Raw genomic sequence first — 21,867 nt, forward strand, 5'->3', positions numbered from 1 at the left:
CTGGTTTGAGACTTCGATTGTCTTCCTTCCTTTTTTTTTGTTACTACAAAGAACAGTCCGTTACCCCGCTAATGGCTGGTTATGCATACAAGCCCAGGCATATATCTGTGTTGATTTTCACACTAAAGTTCAACCACTAGAAAGTCTTCTTGTTGTGATCACAGCTGAGGGAACTTATCTTTGTGTAGTAAGAGTTAGCCATTTACCATTTCTTTCACTTCATTGCTTTTCCGTGCAAAGCTTCATGTACAGTTTGAAAGAAGAACCATACAACGAAAACCGACAGAGCCAGCAAAGAGAGATCTTAAATGTCCAGGTGAGGTCAAAGAAACAACAGAATCTAAATGTTATCTCACTCGGTGTCCTTCTTAAGCAGCAAAGCGTGAAATAATGTTTCCAGCAGCGCATCAGTAGACTGTGGAGAAAATCCTGACTGCACAGTTTGAAGGTTTTACCCTAAAACCACCAAATCCAGAGACGTTCCAGGCAGAACATGACCTTGAGGAAAAATACTGCGGTATGTTTTTGCTACATCCCGTCCTGCCTCAGAGACTCTTTAATGCAGAGCCCAACTGCTGGGAGGACGCAGAGGAAATACTAATGAGCGCTGCACATGGCTCACACGTGTGGTACTGTATCAGGGGAACACGGTGCTTCTGTGTCCAGATCTGAGATCTGAGGAGCTGCTGTCTTCTGTCCATGGCCAGCAGGGGGAGACATCTGGTTTCAAAGTGGTGTTGTGTCAGAAACCAGGAGAGAATTTTCCTTCGATTAATGAATGAAAGATTTTAATCTTTTGTCTCCTGTCTTCTGAGCTAAAATGGGTTTTTCGTTCAATTAAATCAGGATTTTAAGTCGATGAAAGTTGTCAGCCATTAATAACCTGTAATGGAGACCATGAAGTAATTAAAAAATGTTTAGTAATCAATCAATCAAGTGGGAACTGAGATAATTTTCGCATGGATTTCAACAGGATCATCTGTTTTTAACAGCAAGGAAGTTGCCCCCTACTGGTCCCTAGACAAATGCAGGGTTGAGACAAATTGGCAGCGTAAGAGGCAACGTACAGGTCTAAGCGCTTTAAACTTAAATTCCCTCATCCAGGTCTACCCTCCTTCTGGTCCTCTACACTCTGCTTGTGAAAGACGCCTGGTGCTCCCAGCCCAGCGCGGCTCCAAATCACTAGCCAGACTCATCTCCCCTGTTGTTCCTAAATGGTGAATGAATTACCTGCTAAATGAAACTGTAGAACTGTATTAACATGTTATTGTGATAAATCAGAATCCAAACCTCTAATAATCAGTAGGTCAAGGAAAGCAGAGTTTACGGTATGCAGCTCTTGTGGCTCTGACTGAGCTGAAGGAGGACTTGGATCTGGCGGATCTGGTTTCCTTAAGTCTTTTTCAAGTAGACTGAGGCATTGGAGGAAGATGATGGAAAAATCTTGTTTTATCACAATCATTAAAAAACCATTGATAAAACTTTGACTGACTTTGAGATTTTACCTTTTATGTAATCAATATGTTGTTTCCATGGTAACTTATTGTCAATCACAACCCTAAGAAATTTGGTTTGGAAAAATCTTTCCATGCAAACATTACTAATTTTAATTGTTCTATCCTCATTTATTTCACTTTGATTTTCAAAAACCATGAATTTAGTTTGTTTTTTTAGTATTGAGAGATAATTAATAAACATGATAATAATATACGTTTGCATCATTGTTAAGAAAAAAAAATGAATATTTTTGGCTGAATCTGCTCTAGCTTAACAAGCTTCAAGTTCTGCAACACCAAAGTGCATCCTCAGAAGTCTTTACACCTTGTTTTCTGTCTTTTCTAATAAACAGAATCAAGTTTTATTGCCACGTACATTTGCACATACAAAGAATTTGACTTGGTGCAACAATTAACAAGAAAATAATGTAAACAGAAAATAATACAGAAATACTAGCTGTACACTCTGTAAAATAGAATAAAGAGAGTAAAGATATAAAGTATACTCATATACAAAAAATATGTAGTGAAAAAAAATAACATAAAAACTAAAAATATAATTAGAAAAATAAAAGATAAATAATGAATAAAATTAGAGAAATCAGATAAAAACTAAAGAAAATATATAGAAAATTAAAAGAAAAACTAAAGAATATATATTAAGAAAAACAAAGTAAAAACTATAGAATATATTCAGAAAAATGAAATTAAAACTGAAGAATAAATACAGAAAAAAATAAAGAATATATATAGAAAACTTAAATAAAAAATAAAGAATATAAATAGAAAAACAATATAAAACTTAAGAAAATATATAGAAAATAAATAAAAAAAAATACAGATAATATAAAGAAAACTTAAATATAAAATAAAGAATATATATATATATATATAAAATAAAACAAAACTTTAGAATATATAGAAAAAAACAAATAAAAATAAAGAATATATCTTTGAAAATTGAATAAAAAATAAAGGATAAATATAGAAAAATAAAATAATAATAGTTGTGTAATTTATTTAATGAGCTTAAAGTGTTTTTTTTAAAAAACATCTTCAACTTGTGGAAATCTGCTTCATATTCCAACAGATCTCTTCTGTAAAATCAGTGTCTCAGAAGTAATTTGAAGGTTGGTTCACCTTTTTGCTACCTTAATGAGCCAACAGAATTAAATCCCCCTCTGCTAAAAGGTTAATATCTGGACCAGGATGTATTTAATCTGACAGCACACACATCACAGCCGACTCTTAATATTTAATCACCTTAAAGCCACGGCTCGGTCTGGAGTGTTTCCACTGTCCTACATTCCCGTGGTTGTTACCTGCCAGCTCCCCCTTCATTAAAGAGGAGCATGACACAGGAGCTAATGAGAGGAGAGGAGAGGAGGCCACCCTGTCCAGCCCGCGCAGGTAACCATCTGTTCCACAAACCTCCCCACCCAGCACCGCCCGGGCTCACAGAGACCTCCTGTCATCTCAGCAGCTCCGTCCTGAGAGCTGTCACCTTTTTTACTCTCCTGACTCTGACCGTTCCTCCAGCAGCGACAACCAACGGTGAGAAAGCAATGGTCAAGAAACTACAGTCATTCCTCAGCTATCCTTATTTCAACCACCAGTGTTTCCCCTAAAAGGGTTTTGATTTCTAAAATGATCTTTCCAACATTTCAAAGTGTTTCTCTCTTCATTAAAAAAGTACAACAATGTAAAATATTAAAACTAGACTCTTTACATGCTTTAAATCCAGTTGTTAGTGCATGCAAATTCAGAGGGATCCTCAGACTGTCAAAGGGTGAAAGTGCCCTCTAGTGGTAGACAAAAGAACTGCCGTCAGGGGAAATTGATAATTATAATCAAGAATCAGAAATACTTTATTGGTTTAGCAGTAGGAAATAAAAAATAAATAAAAAAGGGTAATAAAGAATATAATGAAATAGAAAGAGCAATAAAATAAGAAGCAATAAACTAAGTGAAGTGTGCCAGAGTAAACAATAAGTAAGCAATAAAATTAGCAATAAGTACCATAAAGAGCTTACATACAAGAAAATCAATATTTACATATTAAATCTTAAAGGATATGTAGAATTAAAGATATTGCACTAATGAATTATATAAAGCAGATAATGCACATTTTTTACAGTCTGGAGTCCAGGTATGGAAATTTTACAGGGATGAGTTATGACACCCGATGGCCACAGACAGGAATGACCTCATGTGACGTTTTGTGATGCATTGTGGGGGAATCTGTTTCACATTCTTTATTTAAAGAGTTTATTTTCTCTATTTTCAACTTTTTACATACCCTGTTTACATCTTTTATACATATCTTTATATCCTTTATATCTTTTGTCTTTGACTCTGAGAGAACCCACAAAAGATTTCCAATGTGTCTGGACTGTCGGTCCATCTACGAATGGCAAATAAAAAACTTGAGTCCTTAAAGATCCTTGAGGCAGATGGGCTACAGCAGCAGAAGACCACACCGGGTGACCCTCCTGTCAGCTAAGAACAGGAAACTGAGGCTACAATTCACACAGCAACACCAAAACTGGACAATAGAAGATTGGAGAAACATTGCCTGGTCTGATGAGTCTGGATTTCTGCTCCACATTCAGATGGTAGGGTCAGAATTTGGCCTTAACAACATGAAAGCATGGATCCATCCTGCCTTGTATCAACGGTTCAGGCTGCTGCTGCTGGTGTAATGGTGTGGGGGATATTTTCTTGCCTCACTTTGGGCTCCTTAGTACCAACTGAGCATGGTTTAAAGTCCACAGAAACAAAAAGAAAAAAGGAAAAAAAGAAAAAAGAAAAAAGAAAAAAAGAAAAAAGAAAAACAAGGGGGGACAAAAGAAAAAAAAGAAAAAAAAGGAAAAGAAAGAGGGGAGAATGGAAAAAAGAAAAAAGAAAAAAGAGAAAAGAAAGAAAAAAGGGAAAAGGGGAGAAAAAAGAAAAAAGACAGAAAAAAGGGGAAAAAGAAAAAAGAAAAAAGAGAAAATAAAAGAAAAATCAAGACAAAAAGGGAAAAAAGAAAAAAAAGAAAAGAAAAAAAGAGAGAGAAAAAGTAAAAACAAGGGGGGACAAAAGAAAAAAGAAAGAAAAAAGGAAAAGAAAGAAAAAAAGAAAAAAGAAAGAAAAAAGGGGGAAAAAGGGGGTAAAAAGAGAAAAGATGAAAAAAGAGAAAAAAGAAAAAAGGGGGGAAAAGGAAAACAAAAGATAAAAAGAAAGAAAAAAGGAAAAGAAAGGGGGGAGAAAGAAAAAAAAGAAAAAAGAGAAAAGAAAGAAAAAAAGGGAAAAAGGAGAAAAGAGAAAAGAAAGAAAAAAGGGAAAAAAGAAGAAAAAAGAAAAATGAAAAAAAAGAAAAAAGAAAGAAAAAAGGGGAAAAAGAAAAAAAAGAGAAAAAAAGAAAAATCAAGAGAAAAGGAAAAAAATGAAAAAAAAAAAAAAGAAAATAGAAGAAAAAAAGAGAAAAAAGAAAAGAAATGAAAAAAAAATCCACAGCCTTCCTGAGTATTGTTGCTGACCATGTCCATCCCTTTATGAGCACAGTGTACCCATCTTCTGATGGCTACTTCCAGCAGGATAACGCTCCATGTCATAAAGCTGGAATCATCTCAGACTGCTTTCTTCAACATGACAATGAGTTCCCTGTACTCAAATGTCCTCCACAGTCCCCAGATCTCAATCCAATAGAGCACCTTTGGGATGTGGTGGAACGGGAGATTCTCATCATGGATGTTCAGACGACAAATCTGCAGCAACTGTGTGATGCTATCATGTCAATATGGACCAAACTCTCTGAGGAATGTTTCCAGTAACACATCAAAAGAGCGTCATGCTTCAGGCCCAGACGTGTGCATGACAACAGCACTGCAGCTAATGTGATCACAATCAGTCAGGATAAGGAAATTAGGCTGCAAGACATTAACTCTCCAGACAGCGCAAACAAGTGACGTGCTTCTTAGCGCAAAAGTTTATCAAACTGTCGGCTTTCATTTCTTTCCTTCAGTCATAAAAACACAACTCACTCTCTAAGCACTTTTTTCTGCATCTTTAAATACAATCTACGCACACAGGAGCTGGATCCAAACTAAATCCCTGCAGGTGATCTGGACTTAGAGGTTGAGGTTACAGCCCAAAAGTTTAATGATGGATTACAGTTAATCTGTCAGTAATTATAATCCAATATTAAAGTGAGTGACTTGGAGTAGAGCTACGATAAAGAGTCGAGTGTACAACAGAAATAAATAAATCCATCTTCCATTTAATTTCTTTGATGCAAAGCACTCAAAACCCTCAGCACAACCTGAATTCTCTTCTCTATCTGCTCATTTGAACTCTTTAAATGCATCAGATAAATCGTGTAAATTAAGAAACAGGCTAATAAATGTCAAAGAAACACAGATTTCACCATCCCCGTTTTTTTCTGACTCAATTTTAACGCAAAAACTCTTGTTCTTTTGTCTTAATTGCTAGTTTTTAATCAAAGTCCATCCACAGTCAAATGCCCGCTAATCTCCACACATGGCCCCTGTCCCAATAAATCCCTGCAAGTGAGCTGGTCTTAGCTTAAAGTTCAAGGCTGCAGCCAAAAAGTTAAATGTTGGAGCTGAGCATCGACCTGCCTGGATGCAGATATTGATTTCTCAGAAAGAGCTCCCAACCTTTATCTGGTTGGCCAGGGACAAGAACAGGAGGACCTGACATACGGAGATATGGCCGGACGAATTAGGAAGCACCGAGCAGGAGCATCGACTTCTGCCTGATAGCAGCGTCCTACAGAAAACTGAATGGGGGGCAGGTTATTTTACAAGTCCACACCGCAGTAAAGTCTGAAACAATCTAGTTTGTCTGGTCTTGTGCAGGTGAGATAAACTGCAAGAGGTCGATACGCTAAAATGTGATCACTAACCAGCACAGGGGCTCAGATTAATTAGGTTTTGGATGTGCAGGAATTGCTTTTGGTGATCTTTAAGTGCAAAAGTTAGGGCTTTCCTTTCACTAACATCCATCATGGTGGTTTTGAAGACTACAAAGGAGTAAACAAAGTACAAACAACTAAAAAATGTGTGTACTCTCGATAAAATGGAGGAAAAAGCCAAATAAACAATCCTTTTGCCATTTAATTTGTTTCTAAGTTCATGACAGAAGGGTCTTGCAAGAGATGTATGGTTTGGATGGTCCCTGCTCAAGCTTTATTAAAAAGATAAAATAAAATAAAAAACAATGATATAACCACAAAACAAAACAAAAAGTTTTATAAACAAAAAATTAAAAAAGGAAAAGCAAAAATAAACAAACAAACAAAAATGAAATAAAAAACAAACAAAAAGGGAACAAAAAAAAGAAAAAAAAAAACTAAAAACTAACAAACCAAAAATCTAAACCAGAACAAAAAAATACAAACAAAACAAGAAAACACTAACAAACAAAACAAAACAAAACATAAGAATAAAAAACCCTAAAATAGAATAAAATTAAAAAACAAACAAACAAACAAAATAAAATAAAATAAAAAAACAAACAAAAAACAACAAAAAACTAACAAAAACTAACAAACAGAAAACAAAAAAAGAAAAAGACAAAAAACTAACAAACCAAAAAAAAATGAAAAAATTGAAAAAAAGCAACAAAAATTTGAATAAAATAAAAACAAATAAACAAACAAACAAAAAAATCTTATTTGGAGTATATGTAATTGTGGAAAAAACTAACAAACCCCCTCCCAAAAATCAAAACAAAACAAAAAGCACTCACAAGCAAAACAAAACAATTAAAAAAACAACAACAAAGAATACAATAGAATAAAAAAAACCAAACAGACAAAAAAAAAAAACTGATTTGGAGTACATTCTATTGTGCAAATAACGTGCACTCGATTTGCTCCATTTGGTGCAGCAGTGTGATATTGTGGGGTATAAGCAGATGGAAAACAGATACCGTATAAAACCTAAAATAATTTCTGACTCCCTAGGGCTTTTACCTGTAGAACGGCTCTTTAAAGTGGCTAAGTTTTTTGTCTGGAAAGCTCTGATACAGATAGTAAATATATCTTGGGCAAAAGTCCCAAAATGATCCTGCAGGGCTTCCTTAGTGAACAAAAGTTTGATATATTTATTTCTTAACATGTTTTCAGTCCTACAGGGGGCGGGGCTTCTACAATGGAGCCCACACACGAGCCACAGCCCTGATGTTGCCGTAGCAACGGCTCGCAGAGTAGGGGGACGCTTAGAACAACTTCTGATTGGCCAACTCAGCATGTCAGTTGGTCTTAATCTCCCGCCTGATTCGCTACATGAAGCGTCGCTCTCGCATGCCGTGACGTGATTGGCTCGCTTCTACCCGTAAAGCCCGCCTCTGTGGATAAGCTCTTGCAGCTGCACACAAGTCAGAAAAAGGCGAGCGGAGGAGGAGGAGGTATCACAGTTAAATAAGTGGAAGACGGCTTTTCAAGGGCTGAAGAAGGTTTTTCATATTTTAATCTACATTCAAAGCTTCTTGGGGATCTGGAGACGAACAAATCTGAGAGACATGTAGGAACTTTTTATCTGTTTTTGTCGTTGTTTCACGATGGAGGAACCTGCGCCAAGGCAAGTTGTCAAACCGCGGCTCATAAACGTTAGCTAACTAAACGTCCCGTTTGGGGGTAAATGCTGTTAGTGTCTGTATTATTTTGTTAACTTTTACAAATGTTGGGTTGTTTTTGAACTACGTGCTGTTTTGAGAAGCCAAAGCGTGATAAATATTGACATTACCCTCACAGAGAGTCGGAGATGTCCCTGTCAGACGGTGCCTCGGACGACGACCTGCCCTTAACGTTACCCACAGATGGCAGCCACAGCGGGAGCATCCGAAAGGTGAGACACACACACACTCACACACACACACACACACACACACACGTCTTTACGGTAGCGGTACACACCGGAACTTTGAGGAAATACCCTCTGTGTGTCATAATCTGTAGAGAATTACAGATTAGGTTTTGGAGCCACAGGGACACTCACAATGTGATACCTGATTCAACATCCTTATAATGGTAATATCACAACACAGCAGTGATATTACGATTTAAAGATTCAATGTTTGCCACCCTGTCATATATTACAATTCTGCATCAAATGTTAAATATAATTTCCAAATAGTGTTTCAAAATTATTGTAATAATCAAAGTAAATAAATATATTTACATTGCTTTTTTATTCAAAACAGACATTTCACACCAGCAAGATGATTATTGTATTGTAAAAAGATTTTTCCCACCCCATTAGAGAGGAATGAGTTTCATCCCAAGCTCCTGACTCTTAAAAACACTATTTGTTTTAATAAACATGACTTTTGAGAGCCTGATATTTTGTAAAATCTGAATTATCCTGACTTTTTTTTCACTACATTTTTTTTTCATTGAAGACAAAATTATCAACTTCTGGGTCATAAAAATAATTCTTCAACCACATTGTTAGACGATAGAAACTGCATATGATAGTTGTCATCCTATTCCACTTTACTTGCTTAAGCAAGAATGGTAAGCTAGTCATAGAAGTCTATTTTTGGGATGGGCAATGGTTTTAAAATATTCAGATAGTCATTAATATAAAAAATAAAGAGTTCATGTGGCAATGGCTTTGTCCTGTCTGCGACTAGGTATGGGTACCTTTCACATTTGAAACGATACAGTACCTATGATCGATACCTGGCAGTCGGTACCGGTACTCAACGGTACCAATTTTCGGTGCTTTATTTAATTTATATGGTAAAAAAATATCATTTTTTGGGGGAATGAAGTATAAAAGAAAATTCAAATGTCAATTCAAATTCTTTAATATATAACCTTGTAGTTCTGTGTTCATGTCCAGCATGGAAAACTGCCTACTCTTCCACTCCCTCACAGTCACAAGGATGCAGTTAGGTACCTAAACATAGTACCTTTTGATTTTACGTGAATCAGTACCCGGTACTTATGACAGAATTTGGTCGGTACCCATAAAAATACCTGATTTGGTTCCCATCCCTATCTGCGACAGGTTGCAGTTTTATGCTGGATACTGGAGCTGTTACGCGGCAATTTCACACGAAAGCAGGTTGAGTGGGACAGGAAGTTAGGCAAGGAAACCATCTAAAATGCTAATTGACTTTTGAAATAAAGCAAACCATGTCTAAATCAGATCGTGTTAACTTGACTATGGCAACAACAAAATTACAAAATGAACTCAGCCCGACCAGAAGTCAACAGGTTGGAAGTTTTTTACATCAAAAGCAACAACTTGGGAACTCCTTTCAAAAGATAACCGAACAAAAGATGCAGTGCAAACTCTGCAAAGTTAGTCTCGCACCGAATATCAAATAGCTCTTTTGCTTGAAATGGCCATTCCTAGTTTATTTTACTTAAAATATAAAAATAGAAAGTGTTCAATGAAGCAGATATTGCAGCGGTACTCTAAGTATCAGGTATGTACACCAAACAAAACCGTGATATCAAGAGGAATAAAATTCAATTAGATTCAATTCAATTTATTTAGCAGATCAGAGGATAGTATAAACCAGCAAGGAGCTCAGTCTTCGATAGATTGAGTTGAAGTTGGGGATTATTCATCCATTTAGAGATATCAGCAAGGCATGATGGGATTCTTGCTGAGACTGTAACATTGTCTGATGAGAACGACAGGAAAATCTGGGTATCGTTGGCATATCAGTGGTTTTAGAAGCCATGTGAGCAGGTTATTGAGCAGAGTGAGATTGTGTATTTGGAGAACAGATGGGGACCGAGCACTGACCCTTGGGGTACCCCGGTGTATAAGCTGCTTGTTTCGGACACTCTTCCTTTCCATGACACTCTTAACTGATCGCCCAGAGAGATGGGACATGAACCAGTAGAGGGCATATCCTGAGATGGAGTTCAAAGAACGTGGGACACAAGGATTACAAAGTCAAATTCAAACAAGGTGTTTAAACCTTTCTCCTTGCAAAATGAGATAAAACTCTGAAAGACTCGATTTACTATCAGACGTAACACGGAAAAGCATTTACACCCCTGACAAAGTTTTTAATAAATCTTTGCAGTGGCTTTGTTGGGACAGGAGTTGCAAAAAGCAATGAAAGTTGCAAATTGATAACTCCTCACAGGAAAAATCTATGTCAAAGTTAGAGGCATGAAAATGACTTTTTAATTGTGCATGGTAATGCCCATGCAGTTTTAATGGCACTAATTTACTTCACTGTTTTGTAGAGTGGGACTTTCAGGATGTCTGTATCTCTCTCTGACACTTGTTTGCCATTACTCATCAAACAACCTGGAGAAAAACAACAACAATGTGACAACTTTGCTTTGATATTACAACAAATAACTTGCAGTTAGCCTTTCATACCAGGGCGAGCAAACTAACAATTTTTTTTCTTTCTATCATGATGAAATCTGCTGGATAATGGAGGGGAAGGCGTGTAAACAGGTCGATGGTGTTGTCCTTTTTCGTAAACTGGAGTGACCACAAACGTCATGGATTTGTTAATATTTCCCAGAACCCCCAAACTGTGGTGAAATCCCGCCCCTCAAAGCTGGATTGGGTACCATACCATACCATACCAGCTTTATTTATAGAGCACTTTTAAAAACAACCACAGCTGTAGACAAAGTGCTGTACAGGTAGATCAAATGAAATGATAAAAACAGATAATTAAAAACAGACAAATAAAAGAAAAACATTTTAAAAACAATAAAAAGCAAATAAAAAGGGAATAAAAGAAAATAAAAGAGAATAAGACCAGGCAAAGAAACTAAGTCTCGCTGGAGTTAAAAGCCAAAGAATAAAAATGGGTTTTAAGACGTGTTTTAAAAGTGGACAGTGAAGGGGCCTCTCTAATGTGCAGGGGAAGACAGTTCCACAATCGGGGAGCAACATTAGAGAAGGCCCTGTCCCCTCTGAGCTTCTTCCTGGACCTTGGTACCTGCAGGAGCAGCTGGTCGGCCGACCTGAGGGACCGAGAGGGTGAGTAGGGCTGAAGAAGCTCAGAGAGGTAAGGCGGGGCAAGGCCATTTAAACATTTAAAAACAAACATAAGAATTTTAAAATCAACTCTAAAAGTCACAGGCAGCCAGTGGAGTGAAGCCAGTACTGGGCTGATGTGCTCTCTTTTTCTTGTACCGGTTAAAAGTCGTGCAGCGGCGTTCTGGACCAGCTGCAGACGGGAGAGCAGGGACTGACTCACTCCAACATAAAGTGCGTTGCAATAATCCAAACGTGATGAGATAAAAGCATGGATCACTGTTTCAAAGTGCTGCCTGGACATAAAAGATTTGACCTTTGCCAACCGCCTTAAGTGATAAAAACAAGACTTCACAACATTTTTAATTTGGCTGTCTAGTTTAAAATCACTGTCCAGCTTAAAACCCAGATTGGTAACAGTTGATTTAAAATAAACTGTCAGGGGTCCAAGATCAACAGAGGTGGACTCACAGGGGCCACTTGGTCCAAACACCATAACCTCTGTTTTCTTTTCGTTACAGTTTAAAAAGTTCAGGGCCAACCAAGATTTAATGTCTTCAAGACAAGCAAGGAGGGGTTTGACTGAAAAGCAGTATATACAAAGAAAAGAGTAATGGCCCCAAGACTGAGCCCTGTGGGACCCCACATGACAGAGGAGCAGAAGATGACTCTGAGCCTAAAATATTAACACTGAAGGACCTATCAGTCAGATAGGATTTAAACCAATCAAGTGCAGTGTCACATAGGCCCACTTGGTTTTTTAAACGAGATAGGGCAGTGGGAAGGGGCCAATCCGTGGTGCCAGCTCTTCGCCTTTTTTTAATCAGCGCTCTTGGCTACTTGATTTGGGATGTAACCTGTGAGACACTGTCTTTGTTTTTTGCTACATTACCAGTCTACAGGGTATAAAAGTTTTCAGTTGAATAGTTATTTCTGTACATTCTGAAGCTTTGTTTTTACCAAACTGCTGGTAAACATTTAACTATTTTGTAGTTTTGATTAATAAAAACTTCAGTTTTTCAATCAACTCATTTTTTGCCTTTGAACTTAAATATTAACATCGGTATCAATTGATACCCAAAGTCCGGATGTTGTTGCTAAGCACTTTTGTAGGCGTAACAGATGTGGTCCCTCCATCTAGACCACGTCACTTCTCCTCATCCTGTGTCCACTTGTTTGTCTCCGGCTGAACAATAAGATTTGTGCTCAGAGATGTCCATCCCACTCCATCCTCCTGCCCCTCTGACGGAGGAGCAAAGGTGGGAGCTGGTCCAGGAGTCTAATCCACGCAGGCCCTCTGAGGATTACTTTGACGTGTCCATGCTGAACAAACAACTTAACGTGGTGCAAGAGGATGACAAAGATAGAGAGGAGGAGTTCACTGCAAAAACTGAAATCTTATCAAGTGTTCTTGATAAGTGTTCTTATTTTCAGTAGAAAATTCCCTTTTAGACTCAATATGAGCCAAATTCACATGACCAATCCAGAAAAATGTCTTGTTTAAAGTTATTTAAGGAAAAAAATGAGGTCTGAATTGCTCGTAACCAGTAAAAAAATCTGCCAATGGAACAAGAGAAAAGTTACTTGTGTTAAGACATTGTTCTAGTCTCAAGGAAATTTTTAAGCAATTTTTTCTTGTTCCATTGGCAGATTTTTTTTACTGGTTACAAGCGATTCAAACCTCATTTTTGTACTCTGATAACTTGAAACAAGACATTTTTCTGGATTGATAAGTTGAAAGTGGCTCACGAGTATAATAAGACGTTTTTTACTTAAAAAAAGACAAAAACACTTGATAAGATTTCAGTTTTTTGCAGTGTTTAAGAAAAGGAGGGAAAGAAGAGAAGAGAGGAGTCTCCGGGATAAGGGCAGGGAATGTGCTGAATGTTTACAGTCTTCACACCAAACTGTTCCTCAAACTGAGCACGCTCAGCATCCACAGCCGCTCTCAGCTCCGTCACCACCTCACGCTCTCTGACACCCATCATCTTTGGCTGCTTTCCTTTTTGCCCTGAACTAAGCCTCTCAGGCAGCTTTCTAATCGATGTGACGTTCACGGTCACCAATGAGATGTACTATTAAAATGCTGCAGTTCTCCAGGTAGGATTAAAGGGAGATTCTGCCAAGTTTCATGTTGATGTCCAATCTGTGAGATGGCAGATTCCACAGTGAGCTTTACATCCTGACAACAGTACCAACATGTGTTTCTCTGACTGCTTCTAGCTGACAAGAATTATGCAAAACATTGAGTATATCCACATCCATGACCAGTCTTTCCACAACTCTAAACAGTATCAGTGTGGGCGCAACATTCTGGTGTCGTGTATCCTGCATCTGTCCAAAACCGAGGTATGACTATCCCCAACTCTGAGAAGATAAAGATTTCCATCAAATAACAAATACATTTCAAATGTAGCTCAGAGGGAAGTTAAGCATCTGTCAGTTCTTGAGTCAAAGTATAAAAGATTATATCGACTAGAGGTGAGTTTTGGCAAAAACCTCACGATACGATAATATCATGTTATCACAATATTGTGATAAAATAGAAATATTCTACACAGTTAACTATTTGATTAAAAAAAACTTTTCTAATTTTTCATGTTTGAAATAACTAATGTCAGATGCAGAGTTTTATACAAACACTAAACTCAAAAACATAAAGTGTGTCAAGTTTGTCACTTATACTACTGGGACATTAAACTAATGTTGCAAAAAAAAAAAAAAAGACGTGGTCAGTCGGCGAAACTGATAAATGTCACTGTAACCAATGTAACTCAAAAAAATCTAATATCATCTAACATCAAGTTTAGGAAAAAATACTTAAGAATATACGTTGAGATTATATTTTTAATACAGTTTATGGGCAACAAAGGAGGTGGCAGGAATAGCTCTTTAGCGCCATCTATTGCAATGGAGGTGCAGAAGATGTATTGTACCTCCAACTCACCTGAATTTTTTTTTAAATAAAATATCCTTTGTTGAAATATTACTTTTTTATCACAGGTCAAAGTATTGCAATGTAATGCCGAATCAGCATTTTTTCGCACCTCTAATGTCGACAAGAAAAAAATGTGTGTCAACATCCTGGGCCGTAGGATTCTCCATGTCACAAGATGCTTTTTTTTGCTTTTAGTAGCTGTGTTTCAAAGTCAGTTTGCAGTAAAAGCACAATGGGATTCTAGAAATTTACAAGCACAGTTTAGTAAAAGCTGCACTTAGTCGCTGTAGGAGTCAACTCAATGCTACACTGTAAAATTTACAACAAATTACTGGTAGATAGTTACATTAGCTTCACAGCAGAACTACAGGTTTATACTGTAACTTTACTGTCTATGCTCAAAGAGCTTGGAAACTGTTAAAGCTTGAAAAGTGATAAAGTGATAAAGCAGCAATTTATCGATATGTCACTGTTGAATATTGTCAAACATGCTAATATTTACAGTGTAGAATGAAAGATTTTTAGGTTAACCTTAGAGGGACGAGAGATATCATCAGGGGTCAAATTCAAAAGAAGCTTAAATGATATGAACTTTTTTAACATGTTTCCGAAGCTAGTTTACAACTAAAATTATTAAGAAAACATATCAACAAAGAAACACACATTATTATAAATAAAATGGACGTCATCTTGCTCGGCTCAAAGTGAGGTCGCCACAAGAACTGCTCCCCCTGTTGGCTGGCTGCAGTAGAGGTCAAAAACTCTGTATTTTCTCGTGTATTTTTGGGGGGGATTGTAAAATATGTCAGGAGGTAGAGTCAAGAAGTGATTAGTCTCTTGCAGGACAAAAGTAAGACAGTCAGCAGCAGAAGAATGGATGATAGTGGCTGCTGTTTGGGGAGTGTTTATTGGCTGTAGGCAGGGGTCTTGCACTTCCTGTAGAAAGACATACAGTATTTCTCACCTGGCTGCCACCTCTGTTTTTAGCTGTTGAAGTAAACTGGCCATGCTGCGTTTAGCTCCAACAGTCTTTGAACAGACTTCGTTGTGGTTTGTTTGAAATCTATCAACACTGATCCTTTTTTAAAGGGACAAACTGTGTATTAGTAATTGATGCTGCTAGCCATGTTGCTGTTGTGTGAGTCTCTATAGGAAATAAACATGAGAGGAGGGCACCTCAGAGGAGCTGGACTACAAATCATCGATCAATAAAATCAACTATCTAGATGTTTTCTCAAGCTACATGCTGAAACAGAGTTTTCTGAACTTGCATGCAGGGATGTGCCAGAACCTTTCTTCCTCCAGCACTGGAGAGATAAACATAAATATACTGATCTCTGACATTTTGCTATCTTTGACCAACATTACACTCTCTGCTGGCATCTCACTGTTATTTCTGTTACCATCACAGGATGATTTAGGTCCAAGCTTTGAGTTTTAGGGAGGCAGATGTGGAAAGTGGAGAGGGAAATATCAGAGGGAAGCGGTATACTCTCAATATCTCAACATCATTTGGTGATATCTTAAGAGTTATGACAACTTAAATTAAAGCTGCAAGCAGCTTTACCTGTTTCCCCTCCACTGTCAGGGTTTCATCCCTTTCTGGGCCTCTTAGTGCTATAACAGTTGATACCATGTATTATTTCCTCTGCTTAGTCACATGACCAGCTGCACGGGACTCCTCATCAGTGTGACATCATCACAGAACTGCAGCAGCCACAGAGGGAGGATTTAAATTCACAAAAGTTTACAAACAACTTATCATATAAGCCAGAATGTTGAGCTAATCTGTGTAAAAATATGATATTCTATTAGGAAATTTTGTCAGGAATCCATTCATGTCATTTTTAAAGCTGTATGACTTTTATTTTTTCATCTAGAGGCCCAAATGCAGCAGCAAGCGCAAAGTGGAGGCTCCTAACCTATTGATTCTAATGGAGGGAGCTGAGAGGGCTTCTTTGAGGTTCGCTGACTTTGAGGGCTCGCCATTCAAAAACCGGGACCAAAATAACAACTTCCAGAAGAACTTTTGTATAGCAGGGTCTAGTTTGTCATATCAGCGATTTACAAGCCGACACCACTTTTGGTTTTGGAGGAGATAATTTTTGCAGAAAGGGTAAAAAAGTGGTGAAATCTTATTGTGAGAGGCAAATTGCTGGCTTCCTGTGCGAGATAGGTCAGGGGTGTCGGTGTATAATTTTTACGTCCCAGTGAGACAAACATTTTGGTGTTGGTTTGATCTCTCTATGACATTCCAACTGGCCGCTAGGGCTGTTTTAGTGTGCCTAGGTGGTGCTAGAGAGCATATTATGGGATGTTTCGGTTCATGTTTGGTATCCAGATTTTTTGCGATTGTGGGGTGTGTGCCAATTTTTTAAAATTGACACACACACAATTAACTTTATTGGCAACTTATAGTTGATAAAACTTTATCAGGGTCCTCGCCCTGAGGGAGAGGACCTCTTTCTCACACTCACTCTGCCGCTAAATCGCTTATGAGAGCCCCTGAATGTGCTCAAAAACTCATCAAAATTGGCACCTACCTAACATGCGTCAAAAAAATTCGTAAAATACCAAACTTGACCCCCAACATCCCTTACTTTTCTCTCTAGCGCCACCTAGGCACTTAAGAAAACACTAAAACGGACAGTAGGAATGTCATAGAGAGATGAAACAAATGTCAAAATGTTCGTCTCAGTGAGACCCACAAATTGCTCCTTGGGCCCAAAAGCCCTATGTCCACAGGAAGCCAGCAATTTGCCTTTCAAAATAAGACTTTTCTACATTTTTGCCTTGTCTAAAAAACTATCTCCTCCTAAAGCGTAAGTGGTATTGGTTTGAAAATGGATGAGATGACAGATTGGATCCTGCTTTACAAAAGCTGTTCGGGATTTTGACGTTTCGGACCTGGTTTTCGAATGACTAGCCATCAAAGAAGCTGTCTCACCTCACCCCCTTTAAAATGAATTGGACTACACGGAACATCACCGTGAAAGCTGCCACATTTGGGCCTCTATACAAAAAAGTAAAAGTCAGCTTTTAAAACGACATAGGTGGATTCCTGACAAAATTCCCTGCAAAAATATCACATTTTTGCTGAGATTTGGGTAAAATTGTGGCATCTATGAGGAGTTGTTTCCGGAACTTTTGTATATTTCACTCCTCACTGAGCAGCAGTTAGTGATGATGTCACACACTGATAAGGAGTTCCGTGCAGTTGGTCATGTGACCGAGCAGGAGAATGATACATGATATCAACTGTGAAACAGTGGTTAACTAGTAATCAAAAAATCTCTTTACATGATCAACAGAATCTATATAAATGTCAGAAAACAGCGCCATCAGTACGGGCGTTGTATCCTTGCAGCGTGAAAGCACGGGTGCTGGTAATCCCACGTCGAACACACAGGCTTGTGAGGTGAATTCCCAGCGTCATCGTACCAGTTTGAGTCACGTTTTATCTCTCTAATTAAATTGACCTTATCCTCTGATTGTCTTCTAATCTGTTGTCTGTGTCAGAGGAGGTTTTTTTGCAGGGAGAACATTAGTAACCTGGCTGCAGCTTCACCCGCGTGGCTGCTGCCAGTCTGTGGATTAATTCACTAATCCTCTGCTGGTTAATGCTGTCTGTCTTTCAGATAGTACGATGGAGCTGAAATACAACCAGTCATAGTTTGACATTTGTTCTGTACGTTTTCAAGCCCCTCTGAAAAACCCAGGTCAGGTTTCTGGGGGTGTTGAAGCTGACTCCACTCCTCCAGGTGTCCAAATGCTCAGATTTACTGATTGTAACCCTGGTTCATGTTTCCCTACAGGGCTGTGATCCTTTTGCTCAGACCCAGCGCAGCAAACTCCAGCACCGGCGAGCTCGCATCAACCAGCAGATCAACAAGGAGATGCGGATGAGGGCGGGGGCAGAGAACCTGTTCAGGTGAGGGGTTCAGGAGACTCTCAGGGGCATGCTCCATCCCTCTGTCAGCACACACTCTGTAGATAAAGTTTTCTGACTTTCTTATTGAGCCGTCTCCTGTGAGCAGCTCTTTGTTTCCCTGTGAGCTCTGTGACGGTTTTGCTGGTGTCCTGTGATGGGAAAAGGTCAGAGGTCACTGCCCTCTAAACTACACAAACTGCAGCACAGCCCAGTTTTATGGCTCTGTTTGTGCGAACACACAGCTTCATGTTGTTTCTCTGCGTGGGTGTCCTCTCCCTGTTTTCTGTATTTTTGCGCTCATTCAGAAAAACATTTGAACTTCCATCAGGTTTAAAGCCAACTTGTGAGTTTTATTGGTGGAGAAACGAGGGAATAAAAAAAGAAACGGTGGCAGAACATCAAAGTGGTCTCTCTGAGAACATTAGCGTCATCTTTATCCTCACAGCTTCTCTTCCTCTCTTCTCAACACATCCTCAGACCACGGCGTGTTTCTCCTTCACTCTCACTCAGGGCTGGAAGTTTCCTCCTAATATATGTGCATACATTTGGAGCAGACTTTTGTTGTGGTAGCTTTGTGAATAGAGCGCTGTGTAAAACTCACTCACAGTGATTTTGCAGGCACTCCTTGTACTCATAAAGCTTCAACTTGGGAGTGTAAGGAGGAGGAGGAGGAGTATGAGGAGGAGGAGCCTCCTTATTAAAGCAGGGAGCTGCTTTCTTCTCTTTCTGTGTCAGAATCTAATTAGATCGACAGAAAACAACAGTGACTTTAATTAAGGGCCTCTTTCCTGCTGTCCCAGCACTCCCTCCCAAATCCTCTCGTCAAAGGTCAACGGACAGCAGACTTTAGGATTACTTGTAATTATAATGTATTATGACTTATTCTTCTGTATTAATCTATTAAAGTACTCCATGATCCTAAGAATCCTGAAATCAAACAGAAAATGGTCAATATTTGCTTGAAAGATCAACAAGCTCTTCATTAATTCTCAAACTTTTATGCAATGATTAGGGATGGGTACCGAATCAGGTACTTCTATAGGTACTGACCGAATTCTGTCAAAAGTACCAGGTACCGATTCATGTAAAATCAAAAGGTACCATGTTTAAGTACCTGAATGCATCTTTGTGACTGTAAGGGAGTGGAAGCGTAGACAAGTTTCCTTGCTGGACATGAACACAGTATTGCAAGGTTATATATGGAAGAATCAGCATGTTAAATTGAAAAAATATATATTTTATTAATAAACAAATTGATACTTTTTACCACACAAACTCAAAAAAGTACCAAAAAGTGGTACCGTTGAGTACCGGTACAGATTGCCAGGTACTGGGCATCAGTACCGTATCGTTTCAAATGTGAAAGGTACCCATCCCTAGGTACCAACCAAATACTATCTGTAGTACAGAGTACCACTTCACATAAAATCAAAAGGTACCATGTTAAGGTACCTAAACGCATCCTCGTGACTTTGAGGAAGCAGAAGAGTAGGCGACTTTCCATGCTGGACATGAACACAGCATCACAAGTTTATCTATTGTAAAATAAACGTGTTAAATGGGAAACTTTGATATTTTTTTAATAAGCAAATTAATATTTCTTACCACATAAACACACAAAAGTACCAAAAAACTTGATATCATTGAGCACTGATACTGGTTGCCAGGCCAGTATCATTTCAGATGTAAAAGGTACCATCCCTAAGGATAATCGTGTTCTTGGTTAATCCATCAATGCTGCTGGATTGCAGGTTGGAAATTATTAGGAGATACGGCAGGAATTTTTTTGATTGAGGCTGCAGATGATGACGACTCACCCTGGACCCACACCCGATCCGTATCCGCTCAGTTTTAAATCTCTAAGTGGCAGCTCACACTAGCTGTTTTGTTGCTCAGGGGAAAATACAAGTCTTGTGTATCTGATCAGGGGGCGCACCAAAACTACCCAAGAAAACGGGACTCTACTTTTTTTGATCGCATTTATCTCAGTCGCTCCATCCTTTGATCCTCTCCATGATCTCTGTCGTCTTTTCTCACGATGGCGCCGCTCTTTCTCTCTGAACTATCGCGACACATCCTCAGTTGGAGCGTGAGCTGCCTGAACTTTTCTGACTTGCAGCGTCTCGCTATGTCTCTGTCATCTCACATCTTCTCCTCATATCCATGCTGAGCTCTCCTCCAAAGAGCTCGCTGCTCTCACCCACAGTAGGTGAGACCCTGCCTCTATAGACATTTGTAATGTCCTCGAATTCAGATTCTTTATTTAGGGACCTTAAGCAGATATGAGATTAAAATGTGATTAATTCAATTAATTAATTACAAATCCTGTAATTAATTACATTAACTTTTTTAATCGCCTGACAGCACTGATATTTACTTTTTTGATCCTCGATCAGGATGTAATGTCGGATTCTGATAGAGTCTGGAACCAGGTGATTGGCCCTAGTTTCTGACTTTATTGCTCTGATATTAGGTTTTAAATACTTCCCCTACCCTCTGTTGAGTGAGATGAAAGAGAAAAAGAAATGAAGAAGCTCTGCTGGTGTTCAGAGGCTGATGACTCGGTGGTTTCTGTGTCTTTGAGGACCTCTTCTCTGTAATTTTCTAAGAAAAACAGTCTGAGCCTGGTAACAACAAGTGCTTCAGTGGGTGAACTTTTATTGGACGCTTTATCCCACAAATGCTCTGAAAGGCATCACAGCCTGTCCTGGAGCTGCTGAGTGAAGCAGTCTTATAAAACATCTTCTTCTGACTCATCGTGGATCAGAGTTTCTTTTTCTTTCTACCAAACTCTATTTTTCAGACAGCGATGAGGCTTTTTTCCTCAAAGTGATGACTCAGTTCAGGGGAAATAAAACAAGAGCTCCTGCCCTCTCTTTTTGGACGATGGGTCACAGAGACAAAGAGGACCCCCGCGCGGCCCGCCCGCCTGTAATCAGCCGGCTTTGTGTCCACCTCCCGTCCTGTTCCCATGCAGAGATTCCCAACAGAGCGGGCTCATCCCCCACTTATTTGTCTGGCACCGTCAGACCTTTTTGTTTTCCTCTTCTGTCCTCCCTCTTTCTGGTCACTGGACCAGTCCACATGCACACAAAGGTTTCAGTTTCACTTCATGGACTCTGAAACAGTGTCAGGAGTGGGTTGTTTGAGTCCTCACGGAGGGGTTAGGAGAGGGTTTAGATGCTAATTAAAGACCGAGTGAAGCATAAACTCACCAGGGTTTCTGTCACAGTGTGTGCTCCTCACCCAGGTCTCCCCATCACTTTGTGAACTTTACACATGAATATTTTTAAGCAGGAAGTAGTTTCCAGCTTCTAGTTAAACACGTCGGTTTGCACACTCAGATTTTTCTTCCTAAAAAGCAGCACAGAGGTGTGCGTGCAATGGCCGTGTGCGTGAAGGGGATATTTGGCAGCCTGTGTAAAGCTGACTAATCAGATTGCCTCAGGCTTGATCCTAGATATACAGTAGGAGTGTGTGTGTGTGTGTGAATGTGTGTTTGTGTGTGTGTGTGTGACTGGAGAA

The 21,867-nt window shown here is 38.8% G+C and overlaps 1 protein-coding gene across 2 annotated transcripts in view; it reads left to right on the forward strand.

The window, feature by feature from the left end:
- The first annotated feature begins 8,260 nt into the window (after nt 1–8,260).
- rhpn1 (rhophilin, Rho GTPase binding protein 1) overlaps nt 8,261–21,867 on the forward strand; it is a 30,206-nt gene continuing 16,599 nt past the window's right edge. For both annotated transcript variants that reach the window (XM_074667496.1, XM_074667495.1), the window contains exons 1-2: nt 8,261–8,350; nt 18,227–18,342. In XM_074667496.1, coding sequence (XP_074523597.1) covers nt 8,267–8,350; nt 18,227–18,342 — 200 coding nt within the window. In that variant the 5' untranslated portion in view covers nt 8,261–8,266. The remainder of the gene's footprint in view (nt 8,351–18,226; nt 18,343–21,867) is intronic.

Source organism: Halichoeres trimaculatus, unplaced genomic scaffold (assembly GCF_033239565.1).
Source record: "Halichoeres trimaculatus isolate MK-OKI-2021-1 unplaced genomic scaffold, fHalTri1.1 fHalTri1_scaffold_4, whole genome shotgun sequence".
Lineage (NCBI taxonomy): Eukaryota > Metazoa > Chordata > Actinopteri > Labriformes > Labridae > Halichoeres > Halichoeres trimaculatus.